Source organism: Ursus arctos, unplaced genomic scaffold (assembly GCF_023065955.2).
Source record: "Ursus arctos isolate Adak ecotype North America unplaced genomic scaffold, UrsArc2.0 scaffold_25, whole genome shotgun sequence".
In the NCBI taxonomy this organism is placed as follows: Eukaryota; Metazoa; Chordata; class Mammalia; order Carnivora; family Ursidae; genus Ursus; species Ursus arctos.
In genome coordinates, this window is record NW_026622930.1 from 2,188,102 (window position 1) to 2,204,872 (window position 16,771).

General features: G+C 52.7%; 2 protein-coding genes across 27 annotated transcripts in view; one reads left to right on the forward strand and one right to left on the reverse strand.

Annotated features, from left to right (window-relative positions):
• Positions 1-4,744, forward strand: part of XRCC3 (X-ray repair cross complementing 3) — an 18,691-nt gene extending 13,947 nt beyond the window's left edge. For all 8 annotated transcript variants that reach the window (XM_048219915.2, XM_048219914.2, XM_048219919.2 and 5 more), the window contains 4 exons: positions 1,075-1,229; positions 3,390-3,602; positions 3,735-3,781; positions 3,867-4,744. In XM_048219915.2, the coding sequence (XP_048075872.1) occupies positions 1,075-1,229; positions 3,390-3,602; positions 3,735-3,781; positions 3,867-4,095 (644 nt within the window). In that variant the 3' untranslated portion in view covers positions 4,096-4,744. The remainder of the gene's footprint in view (positions 1-1,074; positions 1,230-3,389; positions 3,603-3,734; positions 3,782-3,866) is intronic.
• The window catches only part of KLC1 (kinesin light chain 1), a 65,546-nt gene continuing 50,857 nt past the window's right edge, over positions 2,083-16,771 (reverse strand). For 6 of the 19 annotated variants that reach the window (XM_057318394.1, XM_057318395.1, XM_026515196.4 and 3 more), the window contains 3 exons: positions 12,395-12,525; positions 8,781-8,847; positions 4,706-7,696 (listed from right to left, as the gene is read on the reverse strand). In XM_057318394.1, the coding sequence (XP_057174377.1) occupies positions 7,631-7,696; positions 8,781-8,847; positions 12,395-12,525 (264 nt within the window). In that variant the 3' untranslated portion in view covers positions 4,706-7,630. Of the gene's footprint in view, positions 2,515-2,778; positions 2,852-4,705; positions 7,697-8,780; positions 8,848-12,394; positions 12,526-14,044; positions 14,302-15,003; positions 15,055-16,771 lie in introns of those variants that run through there. The other 13 variants (XM_048219912.2, XM_057318398.1, XM_057318399.1 and 10 more) reach the window with 5 other exon arrangements.

The following is a 16,771-nucleotide window of genomic DNA, read 5'->3' on the forward strand; positions in this document are numbered from 1 at the left end:
CCAGACCACGGGGTCCCGTGCAAGTGCCATGTCCAAGTGGGTGAGGGACTGCCCGATGGCGTGCCACCGCCCTCAGTGTGCTGTCCTTGCCGATGCTGGACTTTCTGATTTGAGCCACCGTTGTGGGTGGGGGGTGGCGTCCCACAGAGGATTTGATTTGCATTTCCGGGCGACTGACAATGTTCGGCATCTCCTCTTGGGCCTGTCGACCATCTGCACGTCTCCTGTGGAGAAAGTTCTGTTCAGATCCTTTGCCCGGTTTCTGATTTGCGTTGTCTTTTGTGGTTGAATTGTAAGAACTGTTGAAGTGATGTGGGTGCTAGACTCTTCCCAGATACGGAATTCACAGTATTTTCTCCTCTGTGTGGGTTGTCTTTTCATTTTCTTGATGGTACCGTGTTGATCAAGTCCAGTTTCTCTCTCTGCCTTTGCTCACTGGTGCTATTTGTGTCACATCTGAGAATCTAGTGCTGAATCCAAAGTCACGAAGGTTTCCCTGTGTCTTCTTCGGAGTTCGGTGCGTGCTGGCAGCGTCCATGCAGGCTGTGAAACCAGGGCCTGACCCCGTTCTCTGGCTTGCAGTGACCCAGCTGTCCTAGTGGCATTTGTTGGAGAGACCATTCTTTCTCTCGAACTGTCCAGGGACCTTGGTTGAAAATTAGTTGCCACAAACGGTTTATTTCGGATGGCCCCTGGTTCTTTCTGGCTGTAGACTCGAGGTCCGCTCTCTGGTACAGGGATCCAGGCCCTGGCCGGGCTGTTGCCCCTACGTGTCCAGGCTTCTGGGGACACGTGGCCCACTGTTTGCCCACTGGCTTTTTCAGTCACACAAAGACGGCTGTCACCGTGCAGCCCCGGATGGCGGGGGAGCCTTGAGAGTAGAGCCTTGGAACTCTGCACTCGTAGAGCCTCTGAGGGAGTGTCCCCGTGTGCACAGGATGGGGACTGCCCAAAGCCTAGGCCCTGATGACCCCACTCACTTCCACTCGAGACAGGCCAGGGGCAGGCCCGTGGGGTGGCATCTGGTCAGCAAGGGGCAGAGTGTCTGAAAGGAGGCACCCTTTTCCTTCCCAGGGGCCGTGTACATCTGCACGGAAGACGTCTTCCCCAACCTGCGTCTGCAGCAGCTCATCGCTCAGCAGCGGCACCTGCGGACAGACGTTCCGGGAGACGTGGTCGACAGGATAAAATTTGGCAACCATATCTTCATCGAGCACGTGGCCGATGTGGTGAGTGTCTCTCTGGCCTTGAGTTCCAAGGGGACCGGTGGGCAGAGCCACAAACGAGACCCCGGGCCACCCCCAGTACCTGTCAGCATAGAGGCACGTGCCCGTGCATGCACGCCACGCGTTCAGATCCACACGATCCAGTACCTGAAATTCAAGTCGGACCAGGCATCCTCTAGGACTTGCTACCCCCACCCACAAGGAGTGGGGGGAGGCGGCCCTGCAGGCACAAGGATGCCCAGCATGCCACCTCCTGTCCCTGGCCAGCCTGCAGTGCCCACTGCCCAGGAGACAGGACCTGCTGTCCAGGCCAGCCGTCCCAGCCAGAGCAGTCTGTGTTGGGTTTTACTTCTGCCTCTGACGGAGCCCCCCCAACCTGGCCAGGGCCTAGCAGGCCCCCAGCCCCAACAAGCCTCTCAGGTGGCTGAGTGCCACCTGGCCACAACTCTCGGGACAGATCTGGAAGCATCACCAAGTGACAGGTCCCTGCCTGTGGACGGATCACAGTGGCAGGAGCGCTCAGGGAGAGGGCAAAGGGCTGGGAGCTCAGAGCAGGTCCAGCAGGCAGGGGGAGCGGTGCTGGCGGCCTGACCAGCTTTCAACGTAGCCCGTTATTTGGTGGAGGGATGAGTAAGAATGGGAAGGATGGCAAGGAAAGGTGGGGAGTTAGAATAAACCAGTACGCCAAAAAAAAGCAAGGCCTCTGCATAGGGTGGGGCCTCCCCACGAAGCCCGGCTTCCCGAGCACACCACTCCCCCCAGCACCCCCAGACGTCAGCTCTGGCTGGGCGGAGCCCCCAGATTCCAGTGGGCCTTCCCCCGTTTAAGGATTGTTATAAATATTGCAAGGAAAGGATAAGGCATATAAACTTTTAATTTTTAAAAAATTTACAATAAAACATATCACACACAGCTTGGGGAAGTAACACGGTAAGCTGTGGCACACGGTGCCTGCAGCCACGGCCTCTTCCACGGAGAGTCAGGACGCAGATGGCCCACGGGTCTCCCCGGAACCGCGGCCCAGGAGGGAGGCCGCGCCCACCCCATCATCCTGTAGGGGCCGAGCGTGGCCATGGCTTGGCAAGCAACACGCATCCCAACGAGCAGTGTGGTTATTAGTAGGACAGTGTGTTCCGTGGCACGGGGACACAGAAGACGAGGTTAGTGCTGCAGGCTCCTAGCTCCAGGGCCCTCCAGCCTCGGTGGCCGTCCCCTGGCTGTCACAGGGCTGGCTCTGGCTGCGAACAAGCAGCAGCATCCTGGGTCTTCCAGGCTGGGTGTGGCTTCACTGCAAGAGAAGACCATGGTCAGGGCCAGGGCCGCCAAGACCCATGGTGCCCTCTCTAAGTATGGTTCCAAAAACAGCTCTGGGGGCAGAAGGCTTCCACCCTGTTGCCCAGTGTCGCCTGGAGGCCCGGGGGGGGGGGGGGGGGGAGGCTGGCGGTGCCAGTAGGGCAGGGGATGGGCTGGAGCACGGGCAGCGCAGCCCCCACCTGCCCAGCCCCCAGGAGCCCCACAGCCTCCAGTGGAGGGAAGCGGGGGTAGGACTCACATTACTGCTGGCATCCTCGAGGCCACTGCTGCTGCTGTCATTTTCCACAAAAAGAGGCTCTACTGGAGACGCCCTAGAGACAGAAGCACAGAATGGGGTTTCACTCAGGGTGGGACACCCAGTGTGTGGTCACGCAGCACTGGGGCCTAAGTCCAAGCTGGCAGGGCAGATGGCTCCAAGGGGCAGGCCTGAGGCCCCGGAGGATGGGCAGGGCTGGTGGGGGGGGCCATCTGCACCCGGCCCCCTGCTTGGGCACAGCCCGGGGTCTCCACAGTTGAGGCGGCCCCACCCCACTACATCCCTCCTCCCTCCTCCACTGGGGGTCACTGGGCAGGGGGCAGGGCCACCCCTACACCCGCCTGGCAGGAGTGTGGCCCCCAGGACCGTGGTGCTAACAAGTCGGCCTTCCGGGGTGGCTGCGTCCAAGGTCAGTGCCTGGCACGGGTCCACGGAAGGAGAAAGGCCTGGTCACGGTGATGGCCCTGAGGGGTGCTGGCCCCACCAGGGACTTGAGAAGTACAAGGGGACGGATGCAAGGGGTCTCTCGGCGCAGGGCGGAAGGGGAGACGCCAGTGGCACAGGCAGTGACACCATCTCCCCTCGGCTTCTAGGACACCCTGCTGGAGTGTGTGAGCAAGAAGGTGCCCATGCTGCTGTCTCGGGGGATGGCCCGTTTGGTGGTCATCGACTCCGTGGCCGCCCCATTCCGCTGCGAGTTTGACGGCCCGGCTGCGATCCCCAGGGCCAGGCGTCTGCAGGCGCTGGGGGCCGCCCTGCGCCGGCTGAGCTGCAGCTTCCGGAGCCCGGTGCTGTGCATCAACCAGGTGGGTCCCCCGCAGACGGCAGCGGGCCTCAGCTTCTATTTTAGGAAGAGGCTCGGGGAGGGCAGGGCCTGTCATGCCAGGGTGGGAGCAGTGCGGTCCTCGCTGCAGCTGACCCCAGTCTCCGTGTTCCAGGTGACCGAGGCCGCAGAGGAGCAGGACGCAGTGCCTGGGCCACAGGGGTGAGCAGGGCAGGAGGACGGTGCAGGTCGGGGGGGGGGGGGGTGTTGTTCTGTAAGTAACGGCTGGGCCTGTTTTCTGTCTCAGTCTCTGGGATGAACGGGTTTCTCCAGCTCTCGGAATGACCTGGTCCAACCAGCTCTTAATGAGGCTGATGGTCAGCCGGCGCCGCGCCGAGGATGCCTTGCTCACCCCACCCGGCCGTCCTGACCGCACCCTCGAGGTGGTCTTCGCCCCTCACCTGCCCCCCTCATCCTGTTCCTACACCGTCCACACGGAGGGAGTGCGAGGGACTCCTGGGACTGAGTCCTACTGACACGGCAGCTGGCCGGTTCAGCTGTGGATTCTGGCCGAGCCTTCTGCGCTGCAGGCCCGGGGGACCGACGTCGACTCGGCGCACCCATTTTGGGTCAGGGTGTCGGCTGCACCTTCTCCACAGCAGGGAGGCCGTGCGCATGGAGGAACTGCCCCACGTGGCCTCCCTGCAGGCAGGGCCGTGTCGGAGTTCAGGCCCCACCCCCCCACCACGCTGCCTGGCACAGTGGGCCCTAGACCCCTTCACCACAGTTGGCTCTGTGCCAGGCTCTGCCCTAAGTAACTTTTCCACGGCCCCTGGGGATGGAGAGTTGCTAGCCTTGATCTCAGCAACACTGAGGCACCGCGAACAGTCAAGTGACCTGGCCATCCTCCCACAGCTCCACCAGCCAGACACTGACCCAGCACTGGGGGTGGAGGCAGCAGTCCCTGGAACTGGGTAGACTCTTTCTGTTTACAAATTTTCTAAAGCAGAAATATTCACTTGTAATTCCCATCCCATTCTTAAAGTAGTCTGTGGCCCTCAAAGGGGTAAGAATGGCTGGTATAAAAGGAAGACGGTCTTCTAGGGTTGCCGTTTTATAAAAGAGCCTTTCCGCAAGTGCAGGGACTTCACACCAGGAAATAAACCATTTTATTTTTGTAATTAAGTATAAACAATCCCAAATTATTTTCTAGGCAAATCGCACTAACAGTGAGAAAACTATGATCCAAGCCAGTGTACACGCGACAGACGGGCCACCCCCCCGGGGGGGCGCACACCCACACACGCACGCCAGTGCTGGGGCCCCGGGGCCCCTTGCCCACCCGTCCCAGAGGGATGCCTCTGCGGCAGGGCGGGCTTTCTGCGAACACAGATGGCCCGGGCCCTGCACCATCCTGTCCGTCCCACACACTCCTCAAAGCTCCCTCAAGGCTCGTAACGCAGGCCTCGCAGACCTGGGGTCCCCCCCGCCCCGCCGACAGTTCTCCCCTATGACAATGGGGACAAATGTGGAACAGTGCACGTCTTTACGACTGCCTCAGTCACACACAGGACGCTCGTACACCCTGACTACACTTCCTTGGCTGACAGGAACCTCACCCTTGGTCGCGGCTTCACCACTTCCCAGTTTTCAGAATTTTGATGACCATACAGAGCAGTGCTGAGAGAGAAGTGCACATACCAACATCTCAGAACACAGCCTCACCTTTTCCCTCACCTCCCAAGAACATTCTGTAAAGTTATGACAATGGGCGATCTGTCCTATGAACTGCAAACGATATTTTTTTTAGCAATATTTCTATGTTACTATAAACACTGAATTTCTCATTACATATTCCTAGCAGCTTTCTGAACAAATGATAGGAATTTTTTAATTCCAGGAAATAAGTGACTCCCTCCAATATTGTAAACACAAAGCGAGCACCACAGAGACAGCCTACTAGCCCCGTGAGCACGCCGCAGGCTGCAAGGTCAGCTGCCGTGGGGAAGAGCCGGGAGGGTCAGGAGGCCCAGGCCTCCCACAACCTCCACCCTCTGACAGCCCACGGAGGGGGCTCTGCAGACAGTGGCCAGCTCCTGTCCCCCTCCTGCCTATCCTCTGGCTGGGGACTCAAACTGGACCGGAACTATGTACCCGTGGCTGCTGGCGCTCTAAGGGTCCCCTCACCAGGAAAGGACAACGTTGCAGAGGAGGGACAGCCGCTCGCACTGCTTCCCTCCTTGAGAATGTTAAAATCCAGACACCAAGACTTGAATGACATTGAGATGACCAGGCTTGCTTCTGTTTGGACACAAACTCAAAAGTCAGACCTCACGGATTTCCAGGCAGCAACCCCTGAAACATGAAGTTTCTTACAACCCGGGCTTAAGGAGGCAGTCTGGCTTCTCTCACCCCGGCCACGTTTCCTCACAGCCCTGCAAGGCAACCGAGGCCCGTGGGCTCACGGGCGGGGCAGGTTCAACAAAGGACCCTGCACAGTGCCTGTTTCCACTGACAGTGCAACGTGAAATCCTATTCTTAGCCCCATGTTCTCCAGACAGAAGTGTCACTAAGAGAAACTGGGTAGGTTTCCAATGTAACTGGATCAGCCTCATGGCCCGAGAAAAGAACTTGGGACGGAGGGGGTGGCTCCCGGGGCCCTCCGCACCGGCCACATCACAACCCGGCAGCCCCTGTGCCACAGAGGGACGTGCAGAGCGCACAGTGCCTCTGCAGGGACGTGGCTCTGCGCATTCTCTTGGCTCCAGTGTCTCACAACCCATCCCATGTGTAAACCAACCCCGGACCTAAGTTTCTCATCCATCAGCTGCAATACTGGGACAGTCGGGCGCTGCGGAAAGAGGCATGGCCTCGGAAGCCCCAGGCCAGACCCACGGGCACCTGCAGGCAGGACCCAGAGCACCTGTCTCTGAGCGGGAACAAGCACACGCCACAAACACCAGCGGGCGAGGCCACGTGCTCCTGTGGTCTTAAATGATGGGACACTTCTGAATAGTTTCCAGCCCGCGGCCCCCTGAAGGACACATGTAGTCCCCTCGGGGAGTCCCAGTGAGCACGTACCCCCGCAGAGTGCAATTCAGGACAAAGAGGTGGCTGGGGACAGACAAAAGCACATGCCCTTGCAGTAACACCACCTAACACTTAAAGTCACAACCTGCAGCACGTCACAGGGACGCTGCACGTTTCTCAGACCCCCCCGCCCCCATCTACATGCTGAATCTTCACACTCCTGCCCGCTGGCCTAACGTGGCCCTCGTTACCGCCACTGCCATCAGGAGTCACAAACCCCTTGTCATCTGCTCAGGACATTCTAAACCTACCAGAAGCCTCACGCATCCCTCACGGGTAAGGCCGTAGGGTGGACTGGGAAACGTTCCTGTCAAAACCTACCCCATGTTACTTAACACCACAAAGAAAAGCTATTTTATAAAAATAACCCCCCCATCTCTGCATGCTCAGCGCTCAGGGGCCGGCAGGGGGAAAGTGGGCTCCGCAGGGGCAGGGGTGGGAGCACACGGCGTGTCGGGCAGAGTGCGTGGAGGGGCCGCACTCAGGAGCGGGGGCTCAGCAGAGACCCAGACCCACTGGCAGGGACCCGTCTCTCCCACTTCTTAGCGCCCACTCTGAATTCCAGGCGGCACTGCCAGAGGTCACAGATGCTTAGTCTAGAAGGGCGCAGTGGAAGCTTCCAGAGTCTTAATTTGCAGCCTTAATACAGTATTAAAATTTAGAATCGATTCTGGTGCAGTGGCAGAAAGTACAAGCATCCGTGAGCAGCAGCCGATCCTGGACGTGATGAAGCCGGCTGCCGGGGCCGCGTGGGCTGCCACGCCAGGCTGGCCTCCCGCTCCCGCAGCTCCTGGTCGCTAGCACCGTAGACAGCTTAACAGAATTTGGGGCACACCTCCACCAGGTGGTGGATGGCACTATCTAGAGAAGGAAGCAACCCGGGAGGTGGGTCCCCTACAGAGTGGGGAGGGTCATGGCAAAGCTTGGAGGGTCTCAGTGCTTCATTAGTCTCAGGGATTTTATCTAGCTCTGCCTCGACCCTCAGTGGGCCAGGTCAGTGTGGCTGGCACTCAGAGCTCGCGAGTCTGCCAGACAAGTATTTCGTTCCTGCATGAAAAAACAAATGGAAAAATTATACTTAACCCGTACTCCAAAGGACGCCGGCGTCGAGTGGTCTTAGAGCTAACAATCACAGCGGTAGAGCCCCTGAGTCAACACTCGGGCGTCCTGACGCTCACGTGCACAGGGGCCAGCACCGAGAGATGAGTGCAGGACCATGCTGACCTCAGACCTTTTGGGACAACGACACCTCTTTTACTATCACGAGCAGGTGCGCTCCAAGCGCACTGGCCAGCGCTACCAGCACCTCACATCCCACTGGAGCCCCTGGCAGAAAGCACCCTGGCCACAGCCACCTCCTAAGGTGCTGGGGGCTGAGGAGAAAGGCCTGTGACCGCCAGCGAGCGTCCAAGAGGTGAGCAGCTGGACGGGGGCTGCTGGGAGGTGCAGTGGCCAGGAAGCCCGGTCCCTGGCAGACGAGCAGTAACGGCTAAGTCAGAAGGTCCTCTGTCCTGTAAGTTCAGCTGCAGGTTCACTGCCTGGTCTGCTTGGGACCCCTGGCCGCACCCCGAGAGCCACACCAGACATTGAAAAGAAATGGAAAATTACAAGAGAAGAAGATGCCAACAGTTTTAAATGTGAAGGTGACAGGTTCATGCAAGCCTTGGGACACCAAAAAAAGCGCTAAAGATTGGGTGTAAAAGTGACAACATGTCAGTTACATTAGTAAAATTCTAATAGTTTTAAAACACTGAACAACAGCTTAACTAGACAACGAATTAGTTACAAACTTACCAGAGGCTAAAATCATACAAATTAATAATACACATTAACTGGACAAGTTGGGTATTACTTTATCAGAATATTTAAATTTTAATTAGCTTAATCGAACTATTTAAAGATCATGAATATACTGAGAATGTTCACGATATGCACATTCCCACAAGTCACGTAAATCAAATTAATGCAGAATCCGGAAATACCATTATGATGCCTCTTTGTCTAAGACCCAGAAATACTTAAGTGTTCCCAAGGCCATCGGAGGTGGCAGTGGTGCCCGCGAAGGGCCTGCGGCCACACAACTAGCCTGGGCCAGGTAGTCAAGGGCACTGAGTGGGGCAGGGCTCCTTACTTGGAAATGGTCTTCAGCGGCCTTGCCGCCCACGTTAAGGACATTCAGAGAACTGGCACGCTTCATGCTGCACCCAGGGTAGTGGACATGCAAAAGGACAAACCAGCGTGTCAGTCAACCGGGAGTGGCACACATGGCAAAGACACCCCTCCAAGGCCTCTGTCACCGTGACGGAGTCCCTGGAGCCATCCCTCGTGGACAGTGGGCCTTTATCTCGCGCGGACTGGGCTGGCTGCCCAGTTCTTAACACGGATGCCCCAGGTCTATCCATATTTAAAGCCCAAAAGAGAAAAAACAGTTTCTCTGCATGCATCTCAGCCCAGTATTTGTCTTAAATACTGTGTAAATTCCACATGTCATTTATACGTTCACACGGTGAAGACTGGCTCGTGGAGGAGCGGAGACGCTCTGCCCGGGCAGCCCTCTGGCTGCGCCTCAGTCCGCAGGGCACGTCAGGTCAGTTTTAAGAAGGGAGCCTGGAGCTTCCTCCAAAACCACCACTCACCCTAAGTGACCACATAAAAGAGAGACCCCTTGAAGCTCAGTGTTAAGATCTGATATAGATAGATAGATGTTTTGTGTACTTTATGGATTTTTATATTAAAAGGAAAAATGATTTTTATTAGCAAAATAAACTCAGAAGCTAGGATTTCTCTGCTTAGAAACCAAAATTTAAAATAAATTTCATGGCTTTACCTTTAAGGAAATCTGGTGATTTAAGTCTGTATTTACTTCTTTCTCCCACTTGATACCTTTAAAATACTTGATGAAATATCCTGCAAATAACCTAAAACCTAAACTTAAATGATGGACAGTCGTGAAGTTACTTATCATTGCTTACCCACCAGGGATGCCCACAAGCAGAAAAGCATCTTAGCTTTTAAAGTTAAAATAACTGATATTAAGGGTTATTTTTAAACGTCTGCAGCAGGAACTACACTAGTGAATCTGAACTACCTACGACACAGTACTCGCTCTGTGAGGCTGAAGCACGGGTTCAGTGCAGGGTTAGCACCACCAGACACATAAACACACCGGCAACGGGCACTAAGGCCCAGTCGCCACCCGAGTGCCCGCCAGCACCATGGGCACAGCACCCGGCAAATGGCAGGTACTTCCCAAGTTCTCACTGAATGAACTACACCAAAAGCAAAGACCGTAATTCACTTAACCTCAAGTAAAACTCACTCCCCAAATGCCCGAACCAGGACAAACACGAACACAACAACCCAACGCATCCTAGTAAGTGTTGTTAGAATTCTGAAGAAGTTTTTCTCTACACGGCACTAAAGAATAAAGGATAAAGTCAAACCAAATCACACTGGCACACTGAATTATTGTCATCTAAGTGGCCAATGGACTTTTTCTAAGAGAGCTAGCCATACAACCCTCCACCTCAGACTCTCTTTTCCTTACAAGACGAAAGTAAAATCAATCTGACCCCTGCCAGCAAGTCTCCCCTTGACTCTGCGAGCTGCATCCACGCCCTTCCCTTAGACCGTCACGTACAAAACGGGAAGAATGCCGACTTTGGTGATTCTCAAAATGTGGTCTTAGACCAGCAGCACTGGCACTAGCTGGGAACTTGCGAGGGGCGCAAGGGATGCAGACCCGCTGCACCATAAACCCAGGGCTGGAGCCCGGTGGTCTGTGTTCAGACCCTCGGAAACACGGATGCTCAGGTCTGAGAACCACGGGGCCAGTTAATAAACGCAGTTACTCTTACCCGGACAGATGACTCCGTTTTATGCATTTTATGGGATAAAATCTCTAGAGCCATTTAAGCTTTCATCAAGTTCAGTGAGGCACCACCTCCAACTATACATGACAACGTGTGTGCACGTGTGTGGCCAGCCACACCGGGGCGCATTCCTATTGCTATGTCACGGCCAAGACAGGAAGAAGGCACGGGAGAGGGACAGAAAACTTCTGAGCTCGGTCACGTGGGAAGAAGGGCCACGTCATAGGACTCAGTGCCACAACTGGATTCTGCATTTAAAAAGCTTCAAAACATCCAGAACCTCCAATAGCCAGCGTGTCTGTCCTGGAGGAGCCAAATAACGGCGTGTGGAGAGCACAGTGATGTACAGGTCACTTCCGCTCGTCAGATCCACCCCCGGAACGTAAACTAATCGACTGTTCCAGCAGTCTGTTCAGATTCTTGTGATGTGGCAAAACAAAACACTTTTATCTTTCAAAATTCGGTGAGACAGATTAGTGCCTCATTTAGTTCTGTAAATATTTTAAAACAAGCACTTTATCCCAAAGGCGATTTCCCAGATGCACGTTCACCTGTCAGGTCCCAGGCTTTGGTGCTGACAGCAGGAAAAGGACGGACAGGACGGCAGTCTGCTGCTCAGCCCCACATCCTTCCAGAAGTCCCGCTGGCTTTCAACCCTGCACCTTCCAGGTAGTTTCACAACAAACGCGTGTGGAGCTCCTAAGACTCCCTCTAGACAAACGGGCTGAGAAGCAGGGTGGCAGCCACCTATCCAAATCAAATTGCTCGTCCTGCCTCACAAGCCATCAAAGAATGTGCGCGCCCACCAGCAGAGACGCCCGCAGGCACAGCGGACCTGGGCCTCTGCTCCCTGGCCAGGGGCGGAGCCTGCGGGGCAGCACTGGGGGCTCCCAAGGGTCTTAGGAGGTATGCCTTCAGTGACAGAGACAAGAACGAGACTGGACGCCCCTCAAAATAACACAGGAAGCAGCTGGGAAAGCCCCCAACCTCAGGTCTCCGACATGTTGTGTGAAGGGACCCCGCTTCCCAGTCCCAGCAGCGGGAGACTTCTTGCCCACAGAAGGGAAAGTGGAGTCACTTGTACAACAGAGTTCTGCTCAGACTCCATCTGTAAAGAGGAAGCACCACTTAGAAATTCAGAGTTTCACAGAACAGCTGACAAAACAGTGCCCCTGTGAGAAATGCATCCAAACAAGATGCTGTTTACACCAGAAATAACCCAGAAACGGGGGTAGACTGTTAACATGCCGGTGCGCCTTATAAAGAACAGAATTACCTCAGAACCAAATTCCTTTGACAACTTCAAAGCTATCGTTCAGCAGACTCTAAGACTCATGAGTGTACCTTCTTTTAAACACACGGAGAATCTGTTTCCTTTAATTCCTAAAGAAACTAACTCCTTATACTGAAGTCCTGAAACTGTGATCCTTCCATTTAAAACCATTGTTCTCCCTACATTAATACCTGTGTGAGTCTCATGTAGTCACAGCTAGCGTTATGAATCATAATTTTAAAAAATTTAAACTAATACTAATTTTAAAAAAAGAAGTAACAGCTCTCTAGAGTAAAACAAGTGAACGTGCTCAGTGTTTTCATACGAAGCTCCCACCTGTCACTGCTAAGGCTTTCTCCGAACACACAACAACAAAGCCGCAGCATTCCACGGGTTTGTCTGGAAGGCCCCCGCCCTTCTAGCCTCTCCACAGGAAGCTCCACAGTTCCTCGTCAGCCCGCCGGGCCCAGGAAGAGAGGGGACGGGAGCCGCTCCAGACCCGGGGCCGAGACATGAGCAGCAGCAGGGACCGCTTGGGGAGGCAGGGCCGTTGGACGCCACGAGGCAGGGCGGGCAGCGGGGCTGCGGAGAGATAGTTACCCGGGGTTCTTTGGCTCACTCTCTCGAGAACTTCCACCCTTCAGCTTCCTAACCAGCTTCTCACTGCTGCGTCTAATTGAAGCCCGGAGTTTGCTAAAGGAGCCACTGCGCTTTAAAGATCCAGTGCCATCCTGAAAGAAATGTGAACACATGTGAAACTGCAGACAGTCCTCTCCCGGCCTCACACGAGGCAAAGCTGGATGAAAACAAGAATGCACATCACGGTTGACCTACTTGTCTGTGACTGGCCGGCAATACGGTTGCTACAGAAATTACCAGTTTGCCATGTCTATAAATACACTTTAAATATAAATCTACCCATTTTAAATTTCAGTCAAGATAATCCAATGATCATGAAAACTTCTGAACATGAAGTCCAAACAAAAAATAATACCCCAAAAATCATATTGCTGTTTTGAAACAAAAGGTCACACATAGAAAAAGTCTCAAGAAAATTAAGGCTGCTTCTTGGAAAATCACCAAAATCAAATTCCATCTGGTCCATGTAACAGTACTGGACCCAAACCACTGAGACCTGACAGAGACAACTTTTTTTAACACTTCTGTGTACATGCGGTACTTAAATGTACTGCTGCTTCTCGTCAATAAATTTCATTATGTATTTATTTATTTACTTATTTATTTATGTATGTATTTAAGTAATCTCTACACCCAACGTGGGGCTTGCACTCACGACCCCGAGATTAAAAGCCACACGCTCAGGGCGCCTGGGTGGCTCAGTTGTTGAGTGTCTGCCTTCGGCTCAGGGCGTGATCCCGGCGTTCTGGGATCGAGCCCCACATCGGGCTCCCCTGCTGGGAGCCTGCTTCTTCCTCTCCCACTCCCCCTGCTTGTGTTCCCTCTCTCGCTGTCTCTCTCTCTCTGCCAAATAAATAAAATAAAATCTTTAAAAAAATAAAAAATAAAAGCCACGCACTTTCCTACTGAGCCAGCCAGGCGCCCCTTCAGTAAATTTTTAAAAAGTTTTATTAAATTTGATTCTAAGTGTGGTTGGGAAATTAAATAAAATGCTCATTCCGCACAGTTACTAAAACCCCTCTGACACCTTGTAGGAAGTAAAAGTGTCCAGCTTTCACCATAACCGGCCCAGGCATTAGCAAGTGCAACATTTGGCAGTATCTGGGTATGAAAATCAAAACCAGACAGTGAAAAAATGTGTCTATAAGCAACTTTTATTCTTAGAATGAATCACTTAGTGAGATTAACAGTAGCCCCGTTCCTTCCGGAAGCTATGCAATGCCGCATTCCATGGAAAGAATGAGAAGTTCTACTAGGCAGACAGACACCAAGACACAGGTCAGTTGGAGTGAGTTTATTAGAAGTTAGAAAGACACAAATACACAAATCACTGAACACTTAGAGATTAGTGGAGAAAAGCAAAATTGCCAAAATGTCACGGAGACTACACAGCAAATGCTACTTGAGTGAGATCCTAAGGGGAGAGCCCAGGGCACAGGTGGCCCCGCCGGGTCTCGCAGGGCAACAGGAGCAGCACATGCCCTATTCCTACAGCCTAGCTAGTTCAACGGTCACAGTCATGCCACGGCATTAACACCTGCGGGAGACTTCTAACTACCTCTGATCAAAGTGAACAACTAATCGCTCTTAATTCTTAAACTCATGTATCACACAGTAAATGATTTTTATTAACACAGTTTATATTACTAAGTACATATCTGGCAAAGCTACATGTATACAGAGATAAGGAACCCCCCAAAAGGACAGCAGCACCGAAAGGAATGGCCAGTCACAGAGAGGTGGAGCTCTGCCAAGAATCCTAGGGGATTGCTAAACACAGCAGTCAGCACTGGAGAGAGAAGTAAAGCTGGAGGAGGAGCCGCCCGTCATGCAGGAGACAGTGTGAGCGTCACATGAGGCAGCTAGGCCTGTCAGACAGAAACGGAGAGAGAGAGCCCAATGAAACCGTTGTGAGAACAGAGTCAGCCCCCACTGAACGCAGCGTGGCTTACAGTATTTCTAGGTCACAGATCTCAGCAGTGCTTTTAATCGCTTTAGTATTTGGGATTACCTTCTGCCTGCTGCTATCAGCGCAGTACCAAGAGGTACTGGGCCATCGGCTATCTTTTACTTACTGAGACTGGTCATTCCTAACTGTCATCAAAATAAAATTCCAGTTTCAGAGCATGGATTAGCACTGTGCTAGAAATCTCCGTGATACTTACTATAACGAGGTTTTCCAGTAACTGTACATAAAGGAGATTCCACAATGAGAAACATCGACAGTGACCAAAACAAAAGTTACGTGTAGGAAGAAGCCATTCATTAAACCTTTAACTTCATCAGAAATCCTTTGAAATCCCTAAACTATAAAGTTCTCTCTGAAATCAGGGAGGACTTTCTCTTAAAAGCACTAACAGTTTAGACAGTTCAGAAACTTGAAGAAACCACTGACTTCAGAAGTCTTTAGCACATTTTAAACATGCAATTGATAATCCAAAATAAGATTAATTCTAGAAAATGGATTTCCACAGGCAGCAGTGCACCCGGGTCTCAGCAGACTGGAACCCCAGTGGTCTCGTACGAAGCCCCGGACAGCGGGGGCCAAGCCCCCGCCCGCTCTGACTCACCATGGGATGCTCAGCAAGTCATTTAACCAGCCCGAGCTTCATTTTTCTCATCTTTAAAATGGAAAAATAAGATTTGTTACCAACTCCCCACGAATGTCGGGAGAACAAGAAAACATAAGTTCTTGTTGCTCTTTCAGAAAAAGGACATTAAACCGTTAACCCCACAAACAGTGCAACTCCTGCAGTTCATTTCAGAATTTACTGCTGCACTACAGCAGCTGTCACTTCCAACTTTCCTGTCTAGCCACTCAGCAGACTATGGGAGAGCGACCAGATTCCAGGAGTACTTCCTGTGACACACACACATGCTCCCCCTGCCCAATCCCTCACCCCTGCAGCAGCAGGCGCACAGGAGCTGGGCTCCGGAGGCAGCACCCGGCTGGGGAAGGGGGGCGGTAGAGTGGGCTGCCAACCCCCCACCCCGCCCCTACCCTTGCCCTCGAGAACCAGCCAGAACAGCAGCAGAAACCCGCCCGAATCCCACCCCGAACCCCAGTGGATTTCTATTCAGTAAAAGCTGGAGGGTTGGGAGCTCTCCTGCATTCTAACTCTTTCAAAAGCAGTCTACTTCTTTATATTGCCATGAAAGAATACTTACATCAAAAAAGTGGGTTTGTGAACAGAAATGAACAGCGTACTATATTGGCAAACAAACGTTAAGGCAGTAATCACGATCTACAGATTTCGGGTGACTTGTTATTTTTTTCTTTGTTATATTCTAATTGTCTTCCTAATATACTTTTTAAAACTAAAACTCTATTTCTAATTAATAGCATATACTATCCCATTCCTTAGTCATCTTGGGCAAGAGTTCAGTGTCTTTGGAAAACAAGCACTAACACGGGGCGTGGGTGGGACAGGCTCCTTCTGAAGGGCCCTGCAGGGAACTGGCAAGTCAGAAACCGAAAGGACAGAGAAGACGGACAGAGTAGAAGACATGATATTTCCCGGGGCCCTAGTGGGATGGCTGCAAGTATGATCATTTCGTAACCACGCAGCACAGGGCTCCGACGTGTGTGAGGGGCCCAGGCCCCAGGGATGGCAGATGCAGCCTCGGAGGGGACGGCAGCCACGTGCGCACATGGTAACGGGAACCCCATTTAGCCAGAAAGGATTCCTTTGCACACAGCATTTCCGTTTTTAGCGGGACCAGAAAAGAGAACTCAGGCTTATCCTGACGATGACTTTCAGCTCTATGTACCTTTATTCACAAATAAGCTTGAGGAAGTTACATTTTCAAGTACTTTAATCACCATCTTAACAGTATATACTTAATAGAACAGACTGCACTTCCCCAAGAACTTGATAGAGAAATTTCATGTGAATGATCACGTAGTAACTTTACTTTTCTTGTATTTTAACAGCCTGGAACTCTGTCCTGACCCAGACTTCCCACACCTGCAGGGCGTAATTAGAATCTAGACTGACTGACCTCTGCCCACACTGCCCACTGTTTTACATGGTGCTGCTGAGTGTTGGGACCTATCACAGCCACGTGGTCTCGTGGACACAGCTGTGACAACGGAACGGGACTGACATCCTCCCCACAGGAGGAGCACCTGCCCCACACAGTAACACGATGCTGTTCCCTTTAAACTTTTTAAAGGGCACTGAAACCGTTTTTTAAAAACTTAAAATCTAATGCAAAACCCCAATACAAGATAAAATCTAGGTGGCATTTTCTCATTATAAATGTGTAACGAGTTCTTAGAATAACATAAAACAGTAAGAACAGTGAAGCCACCTTTACAGAACCCACAACTTGAAA